Below are 20,016 nucleotides of genomic sequence, written 5' to 3' on the forward strand. Positions count from 1 at the left end.
CTGCTGGGCCTGCTGTGTTCATCTAGCTCTACACCTTGTTATCTCAGATTCTCCAGCATCTGCAGTTCCTACTATCTCTGAAACACTTTTACTAGGCACACCACCATAGCCATGAGCTGACTTGTCAATGGAAATGTCTTTGAAGCACAATTAGGGAAATACGAACCTGATGGATCTTCACCTCTTTCTCATCAATACTGCACACACCACAAAACGGATGATTGTGAGGGATACTACGGAAGCAAATTGACTTTGAGTGGCCAACTTGCCTGAGGATAGTCTGCATAGTCCTGTTATAAAAGCAACAAAATCTATTCAAATTTAAGCTGCGCCTTTAATGTGATGAAATGTCCTAAGACACTTCACTGTGGCATTGTATAGTAGAGTCATAGTCATACAGCATGGAAACAGACCCTTCGGTCCAATTCATCCATGCCGACCAAGTTTCCCAAACTAAACTAGTCCCACTTACCTACTTTTGGCCTATATCCCTCTATTCACATCCCAGTCCAAATGATTTTTATATGTTGTAACTGAACCTGCATCTATCACTTCTTCTGACAGTTCAATCCACATACAAACCATCTTCTGTGTGAAAAAGTTGCCCCTCAGGTCCTTTTTAAATCTTTCTCCAATTTTAGTGTCGTCTGCAAACTTATTAACCATGCCTCCTAAATTTTCATCCAAATTGTTTATATAAATGACAAACAACAGTGGGCCCAGCACCAATCTCGGTGGAAAACCACTGGTCCCAGGCTTCCAGTCAGAAAAACAATAGTGTACCACTACTGTCTGTCTCCTACCGTCAAGCCAATTTTGTATCCAACTGGCAAGCTCGCCCTGAATCCCATGTGACCTAACTTTACTAACTAGTGTACCATGAGGAACCTTGTCAAAGGCTTTACTAAAATCTGTGTAGACAATATCTACCACTAATCTATCTCTGTTAGTCACATCCTCAAAAAACTCAATCCAGTTTGTGAGACACGATTTCCCATGCACAAAGCCATGCTGACTATCCCTAATCAGTCCTTGCCACTTCAAATGCTTGTAAATCCTATCTCTCAGAATCGCCTCCAACAACTTATCCACCACCGATGTCAGACTCACTGGTTAGGTGGATTGGCCATGCTAAATTGCCCAAATGTCTCGGGTGGGAAATGCAGGAGGTGGGATGCTCTTTGGAGGGGGGTGGTGTGGGCTCAATGGACCGAATGGCCTGCTTCTACACTGTGGGGATTCAATGATGATGACTTAAGACCTTTATTACATCATCCCTTAACTTTCTAAATTCAAGACAATAAAGGCCTAATTTGTTTAATTTCACCTCATAACATAACCCCTGAAGTTCAGGGACCATCCTTGTAAACCTGCATTGAACTCCCTCTAGGATCAAAACATCCTTCCTAATGTGTCGTGCCCAGATCTGCTCACAGTACTCTAAGTGGGCTCTAACTAGGTTTTGTATAACTGCAGAGTAAGGTCTGTATCGCTACACTCCAGCACTTTAGATATGAAGGCCAACATTCCATTAGCCTGCTTGACTACTTTCTGCACCTGTTTGTGGCACTTTTAAGAGCTATGCACCTCAACCCCTAATTTCAATTGGCCATCCACTGTATTCAACATTTTGTCTTCCAAAAAATATCCTGATCTACACTTGACCTGACAAAGGAGCAGCATTCCTAAGCCTTGTGATTTCAAATAAACACATTGGTCTATAACTGGTGTCGTGTGACTTCTGACCTTTTCCACCCCAATCCAACACTGGCACCTCCACGTCCTAATCTATCCTGTTTCGGTCCGAAATGGATAACCTCATAGTTGCTTATGTTAAAATCCAACTGCCACAGTTTTGGCCATTCATCTAATCTGTCAATATCACAGCATGGTGGCTCAGTGGACAACACTGCTGCCTCACAGCTCCCAGGGACCTGGGTTCGATTCCACCCTCGGGCGACTGGAGTTTGCATATTCTCCTTATGTCAGCGTGGGATTCCTCCAGGAGCTCCAGTTTCCTCCCACAGTCCAAAGATGTGTAGGTTAGGTGGATTGGCTATGCTAAATTGCCCGTAGTGTCCAGGGGTGTGTACATTAGGTGGATTCAACATGGGAAATGTCAGGTTGTCAGTGAATGGGTCTGGGTGGGATGCTGTTTGGAGGGGTGATGTGAACTTGGTGGGCCGAATGGCCTGTTTCAACACTGTAGGGATTCTATGATTAATAATGCTGACCAATTTTGTACCATCAGTAAATTTTGGATGCTTGACTTTACACGCCATTATCCTGTTATCTTTGCTTCTCAGACCCTGGCTTCTGATTCATTTGCAATCTTAATCATTCTATTACACATCATATCAGAATTGAAACATTACCTCTGTTTTTCTCTGGCCACAGATGCTGGCGACCTGGTGAGTTTCTTCAGCACTTCCTGTTTTTATTTCAGATTTCCAGCATCCCACAGTATTTTGCTTTTACTAACCAGGTCATCTGCTTTTCTTTGCTGTTAGGTCAGAGATAAATGTTGGTGGGAAAGTAATCTCTTGAAATAGCACAGTGGGATATTTTACGTTCTCCATCTCATTTGAAAGATAGTATTCCCTGACAGTGCACAATATATTCAGTACTGCATTGGAGTCATGATGTGGAGATGCCGATGTTGGACTGGGGTGGACAAGGTCAGAAATCACACAACACCAGGTTATAGTCCAACAAGTTTATTTGAAAACACAAAACTTTTAGAGTGCAGTCCCTTTGTCAGGTGCAGTGAGAGAGAAGAGCACACAGACACAGAGTTTGTAGACAGAGAGATCAAGGGCTGAAAGATCAAAAGATCATATAACTGGTGTGAGCGGAGTCTGAGAGTATTAGATGGTGAGTTAAGTGTCAGTTGAATAACCAGCGAAGGCATGACCTATAATCAGATTAAATAAAGCAGAGAAATAATTATAAAAAAATTTTTAAACTGTGGTGCTGGAGACAAACCAAATGACTGGAATAACATGATGGATATAAGACTTGCGTGCCGTGGAATGTCAGTTTAGAATTTGTCACGGGATTGGATTTTGAACCCATAGTTGAATGACTTGGAGTGAAGCACGCTGCCTGTGACACCAGGGTTAAAATCTTCATTTCCCCACTCTATAAAAAAGAAGAAAACGGATGTTGAAAGGAATCAGAGGCGACTTCACTAATTCTCTGCCTCATGATTCATCTTAGACCGTGGATATGCTAATAATTTGCTCTTGGCTGAGGTATTTAAGGGAGCAGCTTGATGGAATTATGCATAACATCTGCTTTGTTCTAAAGGTCCTGCAGGAAATATTCCAAACAGAATGCTCCATTGAGGAGTTGAAGATGGCTATAAGGCAGAAGGAAGCTCCTATGAAGGTTGCACAGACCCGTCTGGAGGAGAGGATCAAGAGGCCTAACATGGAGCTGGTGTGTGACCAGCCTCAACACAGGTGAGTACCATGCCAATTCTGGCTCACCTCTCATGGGGAGAGAGTGTGCTGTTCAAGTCTCCTTAGATTTGTCATTGGCCCAAAATGGATGAGCACAGTCAGCAAACATGATCGCACCGAGTATGTGCCTATAAGAATGTGCCATTGTGTGACTGTTCTTCCAGCTCTTCGATTTGCCTTATCCTCCCCATTCTATCCATCAAGGTCCTCCAGTGTTCTGACAATCCCAACTTTGACGTCCCACTTGCTCATTGCTTTGGCCAGGATGTACTTTATCATAAAAACCGGAAGAGCTGTGGATGCTGTAAATCAGAGACAAAAAATCGAAATTGCTGGAAAAGCTCTACAGGTGCTGCCAGAACTGCCAAGGCAGTGCCAACCAAGGCAGCAGTGCTAACCACTGAGCCACCATGCCACCCGAATATATACATTATTAATAAAAATGGAAGCCTTTCAAAGATGATAACATACAAAAATAGAAATTGCTGGAAAAGCTCGGCAGGTCTGGCAGCACCTGTAGAGAGAAATCAGAGTTAACGTTTCGGATGGAGTGACCCTTCCTCAGAACACTTTAGAACTGATGAGCTTTTCCAGCAATTTCTATTTTTGTATGTTATCATCTTTGAAAGGCTTCCATTTTTATAAACGACATACATATTTGGGTGGCACGGTGGCTCAGTGGTTAGCACTGCTGCCTCACAGCACCAGGGACCCGGGTTCAATTCCACCCTCGGGCAACTGTCTGTGTGGAATTTGCATGTTGTCCCCGTGTCTGCGTGGATTTCCATCAGGTGCTCTGATTTCCTCCCACAATCCAAAAATGCGCAGGTTAGGTGGATTGGTCATGCTAAAACTTATCCAGGGATGTGCAGGCTAGGTGGGTTAGCCACAGTAGAAACAAAACCCATGCAAGGATATGGGGATGGGGTAGGTCTGGTTGGGATGCTCTTCAGAGGGTCAATGCAAACTTGAATGGCCTCTTTCTGCATTGTAGGGATTCTATAGTACATTGTTTGCATGGCCTGTTACTACATGTGGAGCCTCCTTCTTGCCTTGCTGTAGCCACTCTGTTTATTTTTAGACAGTACTCAAACCCTCCTAATCCACTGTTCCAAAAGCATCAACCTTTGATTATGTACATTTAAAGAAGAACTTGCATTTATATGGCAACTTCTGCAAAGGTGTCTCAAAGTGCTTTGCAACCAGTGAAGGTGTTTTTGAAGTGTTGTCACTGTAACTGTGCAGGAAATGCAGTTATCAGTTTGCACTTGTCAAGCTGCCCCAGTGTAATGATAGTGAGGTGACCTGTTTTGGTGATGCTGGTTGAGGGATCAATATTGATTGGGGTACCAGAGATGCATCAAAATAGCGCCGTGGGACCTATTATATCTATCCAAACAGGACCTTGGTTTAACATTTCATTTTACAGGCACCACCTTTGACAGGGCCCCACTTTCTCGGCCCTGCAGCAGAGGGTGAAGCTGGAGGTTTATACTCAAGCCTTGGGGTCCATCTAGAATCTTTGAGATAAGAGGTGAGAGTATGACCCATTGAGCTGTGGCTGACTTGCCAGGGAAGGGCTGTTGGTATGGCTACGAAATGTTGACAGGGTATATTCCCTATCCCAGCTTTACTATTTCACTCTGCCAGACTGTGGGCTGGATTTTACAGAGTGTCAGATTCCCTTTCCCAAAGCGCCAGCTAAAAGCTCAGAGGGGAGTCCCCGCAGTAGCAGCTGACCAGATGCGCCTCTGGGAGCAGAGGTCAGTGCCAGTATTACACTAGAGATTGTCACTGGCTTCCTTGTGGGAAGTAAGTGTGGGCAGGAGGCATTAGTAGAGAGAGGGGTAAGATAACGTGGCCTAATTGGCTGCTGGGGGCATGGGGATGGAGTAATACTTTACAAAGGTCTTCCAATGGGTCCAAGAAAGAATCCTCCTCCTATTCCCACTATAAGCCCACTTAAAACGTCTCACACTGAAGTGGACTATCTGACACCACCCTCCCACATCCCCTCTGCTAATTATAATGGGGAGGAATATGTGTCCAAGTGACAGCCAGTCCGCCTGTGGAGGCATTAAATCCAGTCATGAAATTCGTTAAAAATACATTCAGTTATTGGCCAGAGCTTAGAGGTGTCCAGGGCAGAGTCTAAAGTCCTGGGACAGTGAGGAATCTGAAAAAAAAGCAAAAATGTCACATCCATGTGGAAACGATTAACAGGGTCAGAGGTTTACCATGCTTATTGATTGAACAATATTGGTGATGATCAAAGATTTTCATTTCTTTTCAGCTGCTGTGAGTGTTTGGGGGTGTGGACTGATGAATGGCTGCCTAAGGTGTAGGTCCATGGGAGTAAATCTGGGAATCAGCCCATGGATGGTCAAGGAGAGTAAGGCTGATAAGTGTGGGTCTGTGTAAAGGCTGATGGGTGTGGGTCTGTGTAAAGGCTGATAGAAGGATTTTCATGCTTTAATCATGGCTGTGTTAGAATGCACCTTTCACGGTCGAGTGCTGGCCTGGCACTCAAGACCCAGGGCTTCAGGTCCAGAGGTAGGAACGCTATCACAATGCCGCAGGAATTACAATGGGAGAGTGCATTTACAATATTGATCTTGTTTATCTTGAGTGAATAAAAGGAATACAGACAACCTTCGAGTCGTTCAAAATAGGTTGGCTTGTAATGATTGCACATTCTCTTCAAATTGATCTTGATGATGGCTGACAAGCATTCTGATCGACTAAGCAATTCAGAACATTTTTAAATTCAAAACCTTTTAAAGCTGTTTAGAGGACTCTGAAAAATGGAGACCTCTCTCACCCTGACCTGAAGGGAAGGCTGCAACATTCATGCATACTGAGGACTGTCGTCCTGGCACTGCAGCATCAAATACCTACATCTCACCCTTACTGAAATATTGAGCTCACCTTCTTGTCACTAATTGGCCAATTCAGGAAAAGGCACTGTTGGCTGTCTGTTTCTGGTCCAGTATGGTGTCCACACGCCCATTTGACCCAGACGTTAGGGTGTTGACCCAAAGCATGAAATTATGCTTCAGATCATAAAATCCCTTCAGTGTGGAAAGAGGCCATTCAGCCCGTTGAATCTGCACTGACCCTCTGAAGAGCATCCCACCCAGACCCCTACCCTGTCCCCATAATCGCGCAGTTGCCATGGCCAATCCACCTAGCCTGCACATCTTTGGACTGTGGGAGAAAACCAGACCACCCATGTAGACACAGGGAGAATATACAAACCCCCACAGACAGTCACCCGAGGCTGGAATCGTGTGGCAGCAGTGCTAACCCCTGTACCACTGTGCTGTTAAATGACAGAGCTTCATACTGTCCCAAGCAGTGACCATGATAGTGAGTTTGTTGTTGGTCAATCACATTTACAAGATAAAAAGAGAAACTGCTGGAGAACCTCAGCAGGTCTGGCAGCATCACTGGAGAGAGAAACAGAGTTAACATTTGGAGTATGACATGTCCCTTCTTCAGAACAGAAATTCCAGGAACTCCAGTTCCAATGAAGAGTCATGTCAGGTTTGAAATGTTCACTCTGTTTTTCTCTCCACAAATACTGCCAGACCTGTTGAGTTTCTCCAGTATTCTCTGTTTTTACTTCAGATTTCCAGCATCCAGAGTGTTTGACTCTGATTTGAATGTTCCAAGATAACTTGTTCCAGACATCCTTATCCCATTTGTAGGGGTCAATTTTCAACTTCCCATCATAGACAGTAATTGGGCTTAGTGCCGGATCTGATACCCTGTATAAGAACTGCCCAATTCTCACTTGTCCTTGAAAACAATAGAAATTGGTAACCAGTTTGTCTCGTGATTTTCTTTCTTCTGCTAAAGGTGCATTCAAATGTTTTCTTTCATCAACTACTGTTTAAACACAGCAATGTTTTTATGTTCTAGAAAGGACATTGTGCTGTTTGGTTTCCAGTATATCGTGTTGGTATGTTTTGAGGTAGAATGAATATTTACATATCAGTTTACACACCTTGTTGCTTGACTCTTGGGAGGGACTTTATTTTATGGTTGCCTTATTTTTGACAGTGATTTGGATGTTTGTCTGCGCACAGAAACGTTTTTTTCATAGTCAAGTTCAAACAAAACCAAAATGACGTTATGATTCTTTGAGGAAGCATTAATCTAAAATTGCAATTTATTCCAGTCTCAGTTGGCAGATTCAATGCCGAATTGTACTTGCACTCAAACATCAGAGTTTTTAAACATAGAAAATAGGAGCAGGTATAGGCCATTCAGCCCTTCGAGCCTGCTCCACTATTCAGTATGATCATGGATGACCATCCAATTCACTTCCCTGTTCCTGCTTTCTCCTCATATCCTTGGATCCATTTAGCCATAAGAACTATGGAGGGTCTTGTCAACACACGCTTAAAGTTAGTGCCTGTATGAATGGAATTAAAAACAGGTTTACAATCCAAATAAAAACCCAGTGGTATAATTCAAAGGGCAACAGATGACAGCAGGTCCAAAATCCCCAAATCCCATTGATAGTACCAATACCGAAGGTTGGATGATATGTACTTATTAGAAAATCTGTTGTCTGTGACATTTCCCAAATATTTCATATTAGCTACGATGGAATGTCATTGGAAATAACAGGGGTCCAAGGCTTCTGTTTCTCAGCTGAGGATGATAGCTAGTCTGTAGGGAAAGGAGGAAAACATGTGGATACTGGGCTGTTTCAGTCCAGCTCTTAGTGAAAGAGCTTTCACAATTCTAACCATTAAATGATCAGTGTCAGTGCATGAGGTAAGCCAATCCTGGGAAATGAAAACTATCATACTTGTGATGCCAGAACTCTTTTGAAAAATAAGTTTTATTGGATAAAATTTATTCTTTCAACTTATGCCAGGAAACATATCTCAAGATTCAGATGAAGAAAAGCCTTTCAGCCAATTTGACACAGCATTGAAAACGCCGAACTTTGCTCAGATCTTGACACAGAACCCAGATGTCAATAGTGGAAATGCTAGTGAGAGGACAAACTGATGCAAGATGCTTTTAAAATCATTTTTACAGTTTTCCCTGTCGCAATGCTTTCAGTTTCTGGCTACCTTCTGTGGAGTTTCTAGTGACAATGCAAGTGGTACTGGATGAGGCAATGATGGGGGACATCAAGTTGTCCAGTTGGGTAGTGTTAGTTCCTTGTCCATGCCTCAAGGGCACCAATACACTTGACAATACGGCTCATGGAGCAGTGAGGAAAAGAAAGAATCCAGGCTAAATTTTCCCTCAATATGTAAGGAGGCAAGAAAAGCAATGATAGTGTCCTCTGCAGCCAATACAGCATGGATCAGGAATCAAACCCAGCTCTATATGACTCAGCTCTTCCAGGGAAAGGGCCTATCAATGAGACAATGGCAGAAGAGTGATTTTAATGTCTGAGAGGTACAGCTTTTATTATAACAAATGTCCTCCAAAAGAACAAAATATTATATCACAATATAGGTGCCTTGTATACTTATGTAAAAATTGAATGTTTGAGACCATATTTTTAGGTTGTAAGTCATCAGATTGACTTTTTATTTATCATTGATAGAATATGGCTGTTGCTGGATAGGCCACCATGAATTGGTCATGCCTTTTACCCTTCTCAGAAGTGTTATTCTTTCTTCTTCAACAGCTAAAGTCAATGGGCTGTAGGCATGTCCAACGTGATGTTAGGAAGTGAGTTACAGGATTTGACCCAGCAACACTGAAGGAGTGGTGATATCGGCCCAAGTCAGGATGGTGTGTGGCTTGGAGGGGAACTTTCAGGCTGTGATGTTCCCATGTATCTGCTGGCCTTTTAGATGCTAGAGGTCAAGGGTTTGGAAAGTGCTGTTGGAGGAGTATTGTTGAATTGCAGCAGTGCATCTTGTAGATGGTACAAACAGCCTCCACCATGCCTGATAGTAAGGGGAATTAATGTTGAAGCTGGAGGGCACCAATCAGGCAGGCTGCTTTCTGTTGGATGGTTCTGAATTTCTTGAGTATTTTTGGAGCTGCACCATCCATCCAGGTAAGTGGGGAGCATTCCATCACACTCCTGGCTTGTGCCTTGTAGATGGTGGACAGACACTGGGAAGAGAAGAGGTGAGTTACTCACCAGAGAATTCCCAGCCTCTGACATGCTCCTGTTGCCACCGTATCTATATGGTTCATTGAACTCAGTTTCTGGTTAATGGAGTCCCCAGGCTATTGATAGTGGGAAATTCAGCAATGGTAATGGGATTGAATGCAATGGAATGATGGCTAGATTCTCTGAGATAGTCACGGCCTGACAAATATGTGTTGCCACTTACCATCACAAACATGGATGGTTCCTAGGGCTCTGTGCATGTTTATACAGACTGTTGCATTGTCTGAGGAGCCTCAAATAATGCTGAACATTGTGAAATCATCAGCAAATATCCCCACTTTCGACTTTATAATGGTCATTGATGAAGATGGGTGGGCCTAAAACACTATACAGAGGAACTCCTGCAGAGATGTCCTAGAGCTGAGATAATTGACGTCCAGCAACCACGACCGTCTTTCTATGATCCAGGAATGACTCCAACCAGCGGAGAGTTTTCACTAACATTCCCATTGGCTCCAATTTTGCTACGGTTCCTTGATGCCACGTTTGTTAAAATACAGCCTTGATGTCAGGGGACGTCACTCTCACCTCACCTCTGCAGTTCAGCTCTTTTCTCAATGTTTGAACCGAGGCTGTCATGAGGTCAGGAGCTGAGTCGCCCTGGCAGAACCCAAGTGAGCATCAGTGAGCAGGTTATTGCTGAGTCAGTGCTGCTCGATAGCACTGCTGATGGCACCTTCTATCACTTTACTGAAACTCATGAGTAGACTGATGAAGCTGTAATTAGCCAGGTTGGTTTGTCCTGTTATTTTATGTACAGGGCATACCTGAGCAATTTTCCACTTTGTCAAGTTGATGCTACCGTTAGAGTTGTATTGGAACAACTGTAAAGGTTCCGGAGAATAAGACTTTAGTCCTATTGAGGGAATGTTGTAATGGGCTCATAGCCTTTGCAGTGTCCTGTGCCCAAGCCATTTCTTGATAGCACATGGACTGAATCAAATTTTTTGACGAGTTAAGCTGGGTACCTCAGGAGGAGGCTGAGGTGGAACATCCACTCGACATTTCTGCATCAGATTCACCAAAATTGGCAAGTTCTGTCACAATCAATCATTGGAGAGCAACCTAGAATTTATGCTTGACTCTGCCAGCGTTGACCATAGTAGGGGTATACACACTGAGCGGAGTTTACCTGTTACCATGCAGGAGGGGCTTAATCTCTATCAGTCAATCACTAGCACCATTGGGAAGGCAATGTCACCTTACTGAGAAGATGGCTGATGTCAGCAAAACCCACACCACTTTCGTCCCAATCTTCTTATTTTCTTTTTCTTTCTTTTATTCTTTAATTCTTCATTTTCTCATAACAATAAGAATAAGCAGGCAGTTCCTGATGTAGTGTCAGTGGCAAAAAACAGAAAGTGCTGGAGAAACTCAGCAGGTCTGGCAACATCTGTGGAGAGAAAGCAGAGTTAACGCTTCAGGTCGAGTGACCCTTCTTCAGAAGTGACCTTCAGCAGCGTCAGTGGTGATGGAATGAGTTGGGAAATGTGAATAAGAAAAGTTCATCCAGAAGGCCTCCCAGTAACTTTCTCCTAGTGGCAAGAAGGTACCATAGTTCAGTAAAGCCACTGTGACCTAATTAAACTGCTATGGAAGCATGGAAACAAAGCTGTTGTGGCACAGTGGTACTATCCATACTTCTGAGTCAGGAGGCCTGCACTCAAGTTCCATCTGCTCCAGCGGTGTGTCTTAACACATCAATAGTTGATTAAAATTATCTATAAGGTGCCATTATAATCCCACATAGCCTTTAAAAACGTACTGATCCTGGAGGTAAATATTTTCTGCACTTTAATATTTACACAGCAGCAGCATAGAAAAATAAACTGTCTTTTTATGTTATGAGTCACAGCTGTTGTACAATTATACCCTTCATGTTTTGATCTCTATATGGGGAAACTACAGCAAGCTGCCAATTAACAGTTATACGTGTCCTCTCCATAGCTGTGGTGCCCAATCCCAGATAAGAACATTGTTCCCCCTATAGCAATAAAAAGGTGCCTTAAATGATGCATTTGTTTCATTTCTCAGCTAAGTGCTCTATTTCAAATCAGACTTGGTGTACAGGAGCCTTTAATCAGACAGACAGTTAGTTCTGTTGGAATCATGTAATTAATATTACCTGTCAACTAAATGTACATAGCAAGTAACACTTGTCCACCGAGACAGACGTGATACATCTGCCTCTTTGAAGAGACATTAACATGTGACAAACTAACCAGAATCTACCCTATCTTTTCCTCTGTTTTTTACCATGGGGATGTGGATGTCACTGGCAAGGTCGGCATTTATCCATCCCTAATGGCCATTGAATTAATTGGCTTGTTGGGCCATTTCTGAGGGCAATTAAGAACCATTGTTAAAGTCACGTGCAGATAGGTAAGGACAGCAAATTTCCTTCTCTGTATGACATTGAAGGTTGGTTTTGCAGTCACTTTCTCTGAGTTTAGTTTTAAATGACGGATTTATTAATTGAATTCAAATTCAACCAGTTGCCAAGGATGAGATTTGAACCCATATCTTCAAGGAATTAGCCTTTTTGGATTGTTAATCCAGCAACACTGTCACCATCTCTTCTAATCTATTCCCAGCCAGCAATAAAAGGCCAGAAGACCTGTCGATAATTGGTACAGACTTTTTTTGGAAGGAAATTTGAACCCATTGTTATTGTCCAGTCATTTTACATGTGTTTGGAAATGAACAAGGCTGTTTTGAAATTCCCTGCACTGCTTCTGCTGGAGTCCTCGCGGGTTCATGAGCATTTGAAATGATTCAACCACCATAAGGCTTGACCAGAATTACCTGTAAAACCTGAGGGCTAGTCTAGATGTTAGATTTGATAGGCGAGGTTGGATGAGAATTGCATGATTGATTGGATGAAGAATAGACTGTGAGAGGCTCAATAGAACTTGCTGTTATGTGGGGATCTACACCACACTAATGGTTAGACAGCATGGCGAGGCTAGAGTTGGCTGTACCACAACAATCTGGATTAAAATTAGCTGCAAGAAGAGGCTGATTAAAATTGGGAGTGACAGAGAAGGGTAATATAGAAATGGCTATGACACATGGATTACGCATTCCATGGGAATGGGATTGCAATGGGCAATCCGTTTTGAATGCTGTATGTTTCAAGACCCTGGATTGTAATTTTGGCGAGGGCCCAATATCTCAAAACCTTCGTCTTTGCAACATGAACAATCAACAATAAACCAAAGGGAGAGAAAGGAGTGTTTGACGTATTTCAGCAACACTGTGTGATGATAATCCCTCTGTTTTAGCCATATGCCAAACTGAAACTCCCAACATTCAATACTTCCTTTTCTGGCACTGCTAAACAAGGGAAATCGATGCGTCATAAATACACAGAAAAATGTCTCCAGGGAGATGAACTATTGAGTGAATTGTGGAATTAAACCACAAATTCACTGAATGGAAAACATCATTCAGCACATTGAGCGGTTGTGTTCAGATGCAATGATTGTGATTTCAGAAAAGTGACCTTCAAGTTGACCCTTTGAGTCCAGGCATTTTTTCCTCAGGGACTGAGTGATCTTCCAATGGGAGTGACCAACATGGGATATCCATGACAACACTGTGCTAGGGGCCCAAAGACTCCTATGCCATCCAAAGTGGACCTTGAAGGCTTTGTCCACACCTTGAAGATTAGAAAGGTATGTCCATTTTCCAGATATGTGGATGAAAATAAGAAATAGGAGCAGGAATAAACAATTGAGCCAGCTCCATAATTCAATCTTATCATGGCTAATTTCTGGATTCAACACCATTCTTTCCCACTCTCCAGATTCCTCGATTCCTCAAGCCCAAATATATTTCATGTTGCAGGGTCCACAACCCTCTGGAAATTCCAAAGATTCAAAACTGTGGAAGTGAAGAAATTTCTCCTCTTTTATTATTCATTCACTGGCTAGGCAGCATTTATTACCCATCCCTAATTGCCCAGAAGGCAGTTAAGAGTCAACCACATTTCTGTGGATCTGGAGTCATATGTAGGCCAGACCAGGTAAGGATGGCAGTTTCGTTCCCTAAAGGACAACAGTGAACAATATGGGCTTTTCCAACAATCAACAATGGATTCATGGTCATTGCTCAACTCTTAATTCCAGATTTTGTTTTCAAATGAATTCAAGTTCCACAATCTGCCATGGCGCGATTGGAACCCAGGTCCCTGGGACATTAACTGGTTCTCTGGATTAACAAGTCAGCGATAATAACACTAGGTCATTGCCTCCTCTAGTGATCACCTAGTGATCATCCCCTTATTCTTAAATAGCACTCTGTTGATCCAGATGCTCCAGCCAAAGGAAACAATCCCTTGTCACACCTCTCCAGAATCTTGTACCTTTCAGTGAGTCATCTCCCACTCTTCTAAACTCCAGAGAATGTGGACCCGTTTTATTCAGCCTCTCATTTTACGATAACACCTCCACCCCTGCTTCCCCACACCTCTTCCAAGGGACCTTTGTTGTACTGCCTCCAAATATTTTCTGTTCTTGAACTAACAAAGAGGGTCGGAAAGGTTGGAGAACATTGGCTTGTGGCAAATGACAAAGTTGGTTGTTGTCCGTAAAAGGAAAATGAGACTTCCTCAAAAGGTTGAAAGCCCAAAGTCTCAATGTAAGAACAAGGCGATGGACTATAAGTTCATCAGAGCTCAAATTTACATGACTTAAACCCCAGGTATGCCCAACACTTCATCCCTTTCAATGCCAGAGGGAGAACATCCAAGGGAGAACAAGGAGACAATTTACAATACGATTGAATTCAGAAGTTGCTGAGGTGTAGAGTCCAGGAACATATCCACATTCTGAAATTGTGAAATTTCCACCATTTAATCCTAAAATTCTTGAGACTGATGGAGGTGGGTATTGGGATAAGTGTGTGGTTGGGGCACTTCTTCAGTGGTAGAATTTCAGGGCTAAGAGGAGGGTAGTTGGTATTCAAGTTTGAAAAGGGATGATTCCAGTTATGGGATTAGTTGATTGAATTGATGAAACCAGATGAAGGAAGAAATGCAGGACTTTAAAACATTTTGTCTTGGGCTCATGTTACCAAAGATGGTGTTGACACATTCAAATAACCCTTCTTCTGATTACGGGGTTGGGTTGAAGGTACTGGGCAAAAGGTGGGCAGAAGCTCTGCAGTTGCCCAGATGGACCCCTACCAGCAATACTATGGGGTTTGTGGCCTTTAATGAGATACTGTAGCTTAAAGTCATTCTGAATGCAGATATTATTTTTGAACATGGAATAAAAGTGTCTACGGAGGATCAAATCATTTCAGTGGAAATACTTCATGTGGATTATAGACTCATAGATATTTACAGCATATCAGGAGGCCATTTGGCCCATCATGTCAACACAGTACTGATTACCCTAATTTCCCATTTTCCAACCTTGCCCCATTGTCCTGGTGACTTTAGCAACACAAGAGAATGTTTAAATATTGCTTAGATGTTACATAGATCTCTTTACACAGCCACCCTTTCAGGCAGTGACTTCCAGATATCCACCAATCTCTGGGTGAAATCCTCTCTTAGCTTTCTACCAAATCCGTACCCATTTGTTGAGAAGAAAAAAATCTTTCAGGGTGATCTCAGTGTGTGCAGGAATTGAACCCATGCTTTTGACATCTCTGTGCCTCAGAAACCAACTGTCCAGCCAACTGAACTAACCAACTCCCACAAAAAGAGCCATGCCATAGTCCTACCAGACCATAGGCTGCTTTCTCATTGGAAAGAGAGAGACAATTGGTGATGGTTGAACCTGAAATCACTGCGCCTCAGGTGAGGGAGAGGTTGAGAAGGACAATCTGCCATTATAACACCAGCTGGTACAGGAATTGAACCCACACTATTAGTGTCACTCTGCATCCCAAACCAGCCATCCAGCCAACCTAGCTACCTAGCCCCCTTTTTCTTGTGCAGCTCTTCTTGAATTGTAGATCTTTGGGTTAAGTCATTTCAAGGGTCTATCCACTATTTTCTAAAATCAGTGAGGATTTCTACCACCACCATGATTTCAGACTTTGAGTTCTAGACTCTTGCCAGCATCCGGGTGATAATGAAAAACATTATCTGCTCTAATCCTCCTATCAGTTAATTTAAACCTATATATCCTTGTTATTGACTTTTCTGCTGCAGGAAGCAGGTCTTTTCAATCATCTTATCTGGGTCTCTCATAATCTTATACGCTTCAATTAAGTCTCCCCTCAGTGTCCTCTGTTCCAAAGAAAACAAGACCAGTACATGAGAAACAGGATATTAACAGCTTCAAAATATTTCCAGTAAAGAATTTTTGTTTCCAAGCAGCTTCAGAAGGAAGAATGGTAAGTCTATAGCATCCAAATAAGACATTAAGACTGAATATCGATGAAGAGTTATAACCAAATACAAAGGTATTTTGTTCTTTTCTTAATGCCGGACATTTCAAACTTCATTTTAAAGTGATTTTTTTGAGCCTGGAACCGAAGGTTGACAGTAATAGTGAACTGACACTCAGTATATAAGACTGACCTCCACTGTCTTGATGCAGGTTGTAATCCATTGATTTTAATCAGCAATTGACTGCTAAAGGTCTCATACTTCAAAATGTATGTTAGATCGGCAACCGTGGAGAGAAACAAATCTTTGGTTGATTAGTTCTGTCCTGCTTAGTACAGATTAAATCACAGAGAGTGACAGTTTTTCTTAGAAAATACTAACAAAATCCTTGCATAGACTGTGACACCAATGTCTGCTGTATATAATATTCCCAACAGAGTATTTTCCAACCTGAAGTAACTGTGGTATTATTTTATTACCTTACTTCACTTGGAATCACCCATATCTGCTTTGTCTTAAATATACTCCAATATGCCTGAAATTTTTTAGGGCTGCTCTCCCGGTAGCCTCAACAGAAACAGCGAAAATGACTGACAAAAGTTCATTGACATTCCGTCAAAATCCTGAAATTCCCTCCCTAAAGACATTGTGGGTCTATGTTAAGCACATGGACTGCAGCGGTCTAAGAAAGCAGCTCACTCCCACTTTCTCAAGGGCAATAGGGATAGGCCATAACATGCTGGCCAGCCAGTGACACCCACATCCCAGAAATGAATTAAAATTATATAATTTCTCTTGGAGGTTTGTCAGTCTCCCAATGACATTGAAGCAGCAGACTAAGAGTCTCCTCAGTAGGCTAAGAACATAAGAAGTAGGAGCAGGAGTAAGTCATCTGGGCCATCAAGTTTGCTCTACCAATCAATAAGATCATGGCTGATCTTTCTTGTGGATTCAACTCCACTTACCTGCCCACTCGCCATAACCCTTAATTCCTTTACTGTTCAAAAATCTATCTTTGCCTTCATTCTTTGCCTAACATTCAACAAGGTAGCCTCAACTGCTTCACTGGGCAGGGAATTCCACAGAATCACAACCCTTTGGGTGAAGCAGTTCCTCCTCAGCCCAGTCCTAAATCTGCTCTCCCTTATTTTGAGGCTATGTCTCCTAGTTCTAGTTTCACCTGCCAGTGGAAACAACCTCCCTGCTTCTATCTTATCCATTCCCTTCATAATTTTATATGTTTCTATAAGATCCCATCCTTCTAAATTCCAATGAATATAGTCCCAGTCTACTCAATCTCTCCTCATTAGCCAACCTTCTCAATTAGGAATCAACCTAGTGAATCTCCACTGCACTCCCCCCAGTGCCTGTACGTCCTTTCTCAAGTAAGGAGCCCAAAACTGTACACAGTGCTCCAAGTATGTCTCACCAGCAACCAAAACAGCTGCAGCATAGCCTCACTGCTTTTAAACTCCTTCCCTCTAGCAATGAAGGACAATATTCCATTTGCCTTCTTAATTACCTGCTGCACCTGCAAACCAACTTTTTGTGATTAATGCACAAGGACATGCAGGGATTTCTGGGAGCCATTTGTGGCTTCAATGATAAAAAAAAGTACAACTCCAGTTCTTTTTAACAGATGCCTTATTTTGGTACAGAAACCAAAATCTTCTAAAAGTGTTTTTACAAATATTTGGGGGAAAGTCTATTTATTTGTGTTCCCCATAGCAAATGAACCCAAACTCCAGGAACAACCTCTGGTCCAAACTTCTGAACCCCACCACCTCATGTTTCAGACTCAAGGTCTTGAATAGCCACGATCAGCTAGCTGTGAATATCCATTTTGGAAATATTTTAGTCACTACTAGGAACATTTGCACAGCAGGAGGGATGCAATGAAAACTGTTTCAATGTGCTGAGGTTTAATTTTTGCTCGTTATGTTGTCGCTCTGTGAGGCATATTATTTATATTGAGAGTAATGTTAACACTGGAAAGCTTTGCTAAATACACCGTTCTGATGTCAGAGTCTAATGACCAAGTTATTGATGCATTAGAAGCAATGGTGTAGTTACACTGATATTTAGGATATGTACAGATATGATAAACACATACACAAAGGAGATATAATACTTGCTGGCACTTAATTGGATTTGTGCCAGTGAAGGAAAATGCTGGACAAGGTAAATTCAGTGCTGCTGTGCACCCAGCAGGGAGCTGCAATCAAATGACACATGAATATGAGTATACAGGCCCTCATCTTGTAGCCCTGTCTCTAATAGAAGGTCTTTTTTAATAAGGCTTTATGGAACCACTTAGGCCTTGAGTCAGAATATTGAGGGTTCACACACCAGAAACATCTACATAGAATCTAGGCTGGTATCTGGGTCTAACGCCAATGGATATATATTTCAAAGATGCCATCTTTCAGAGGAAATGGTGAACCAATGCTTCATCAGCCCTAAGAGTGGTTGTAAAAGATCCCACAGAACAACTTTAAATTTATCCCTTTCCCATGAACAGATGAGACAATATCACATTTAGTGTTTGCATGGTCTCTCAGGCATGTATCCTACTCTTCAAAATAGTTTTCATTTGCAGCCCTGGGATGTCCTGGGGTTGGGAATGGTGCTATATGAATGCACATTTTTTTTTCTCCACAGGAAGGGGGTGAGCACTAAATTTGCCATTTCATCCAATGTAAGATAAAACTTAGATCTCTACCTCCCTCCCCTGGGAAAAAATGTGAGACTCTATACTTAGATATAGCAAGATCTGCAGAGGTTGGAGTCAGAGTGGAGCTGGAGGAGCATGGCAGGTCAGGCAGCATCAGAGGAACAGGAAAGTCGATGTTTCGGGTTTACATCTTTCATCAGGACTCTCATGGCCCTGTGCATGCCCACTTTAAAAAGTGATTCTTTTCCCTGCACAGGTTGGTGTGTGAAGTGTATACCATCGATGCTACCATACAGACATTGAAACAACGATTACAAGAAGCACAGAATGCTTTGCAACTTCTGGTGCAAACCAAGTCCGTCCTGGAATACGACATCAGCGTGAAAGCCAATTCCCTCTTCATTGATCAGGAGAAATGCATGGGGATGCGTAGAACCCTTCCCAACACCCCGCGCTTGATCGGTTGCACTCAGTTGAACATGGGCACTTACTGTGGCCCCCCAGCCCCTGAGAAGAAGCCATGCAATTGTGGCTGCAAAAATAAAAAGAAAGTAACATAAACAAATGAAAAACAATGGAGCCCCAGGCTTCAGATAAATGCATGCTTCATTCTGTTTCAGAAAACAAAGCTCAAATATTGTGGAAACATAAAATAAAGAAAATTGGTGGTTTAACAGACATGTTCTTGTCCTCTGTGTGTTTGTCACATTTACGAGTTTCACCTTTCTCTGACTCGTCACTGCATGAACTTCATTCAATATTTTCCCCTTATCGCAAATTTATATCGCTTCAAGATGAGCCCCCCAAATGCCTACCCCAACATCTAGCCTTCAAAGAAACTTAATTTTCTCTTTTTAATTAAAGTAAAATGCTGAGGGTGCTGGAAATTTGAAATAAGAACAGAAGGTATGAGAGAAACTCAACAAATCTGACAGCGTCTGTGGAGAGAGAAATATAGTTACAGCCCAATGTGGCCCTTTTTCAGAGCTGAAAGGAGCTGGAAAATGATGTTTTTTTTAATGCTGCAGACAGAGGGGAAGGCGAGGAAAATGATATACATTGTGAGGGAGCCCAGGGCAAAAGAGAAAAGCTGTTGTAATGGTGGTAAAGCAGTGATAGAGATGTAAAATAGGTGCAAATGTTAGCTGTTAAAATGAGAAAATGGGCCTGCTTTGTTGAGAATAAAGCCAACAAGATACAGTCAGGGAATTATGGGTCAGGTGGGGACGTTGGGATGTAAGAAAATCTGGATAGGTATAGAGGTCACAATCTGATGTGGTGGAAATCCAAATTGAATCTTCGAGGCTGTGAAATGACTAAGCAGAGAATGAGATGTTCCTCCAGTTTACATTGAGCTAAATTGGAACATTGT

General features: G+C 42.4%; 1 protein-coding gene across 4 annotated transcripts in view; it reads left to right on the top strand.

The window, feature by feature from the left end:
• Positions 1 to 19,306, top strand: part of LOC109937458 (tektin-3-like) — a 60,630-nt gene extending 41,324 nt beyond the window's left edge. For all 4 annotated transcript variants that reach the window (XM_048609642.1, XM_048609640.1, XM_020536040.2 and 1 more), the window contains exons 7-8: positions 3,310 to 3,464; positions 18,901 to 19,306. In XM_048609642.1, coding sequence (XP_048465599.1) covers positions 3,310 to 3,464; positions 18,901 to 19,204 — 459 coding nt within the window. In that variant the 3' untranslated portion in view covers positions 19,205 to 19,306. The remainder of the gene's footprint in view (positions 1 to 3,309; positions 3,465 to 18,900) is intronic.
• Positions 19,307 to 20,016: the final 710 nt, after the last annotated feature.

Source organism: Rhincodon typus, chromosome 21, assembly GCF_021869965.1.
Source record: "Rhincodon typus isolate 14 chromosome 21, sRhiTyp1.1, whole genome shotgun sequence".
NCBI lineage: Eukaryota > Metazoa > Chordata > Chondrichthyes > Orectolobiformes > Rhincodontidae > Rhincodon > Rhincodon typus.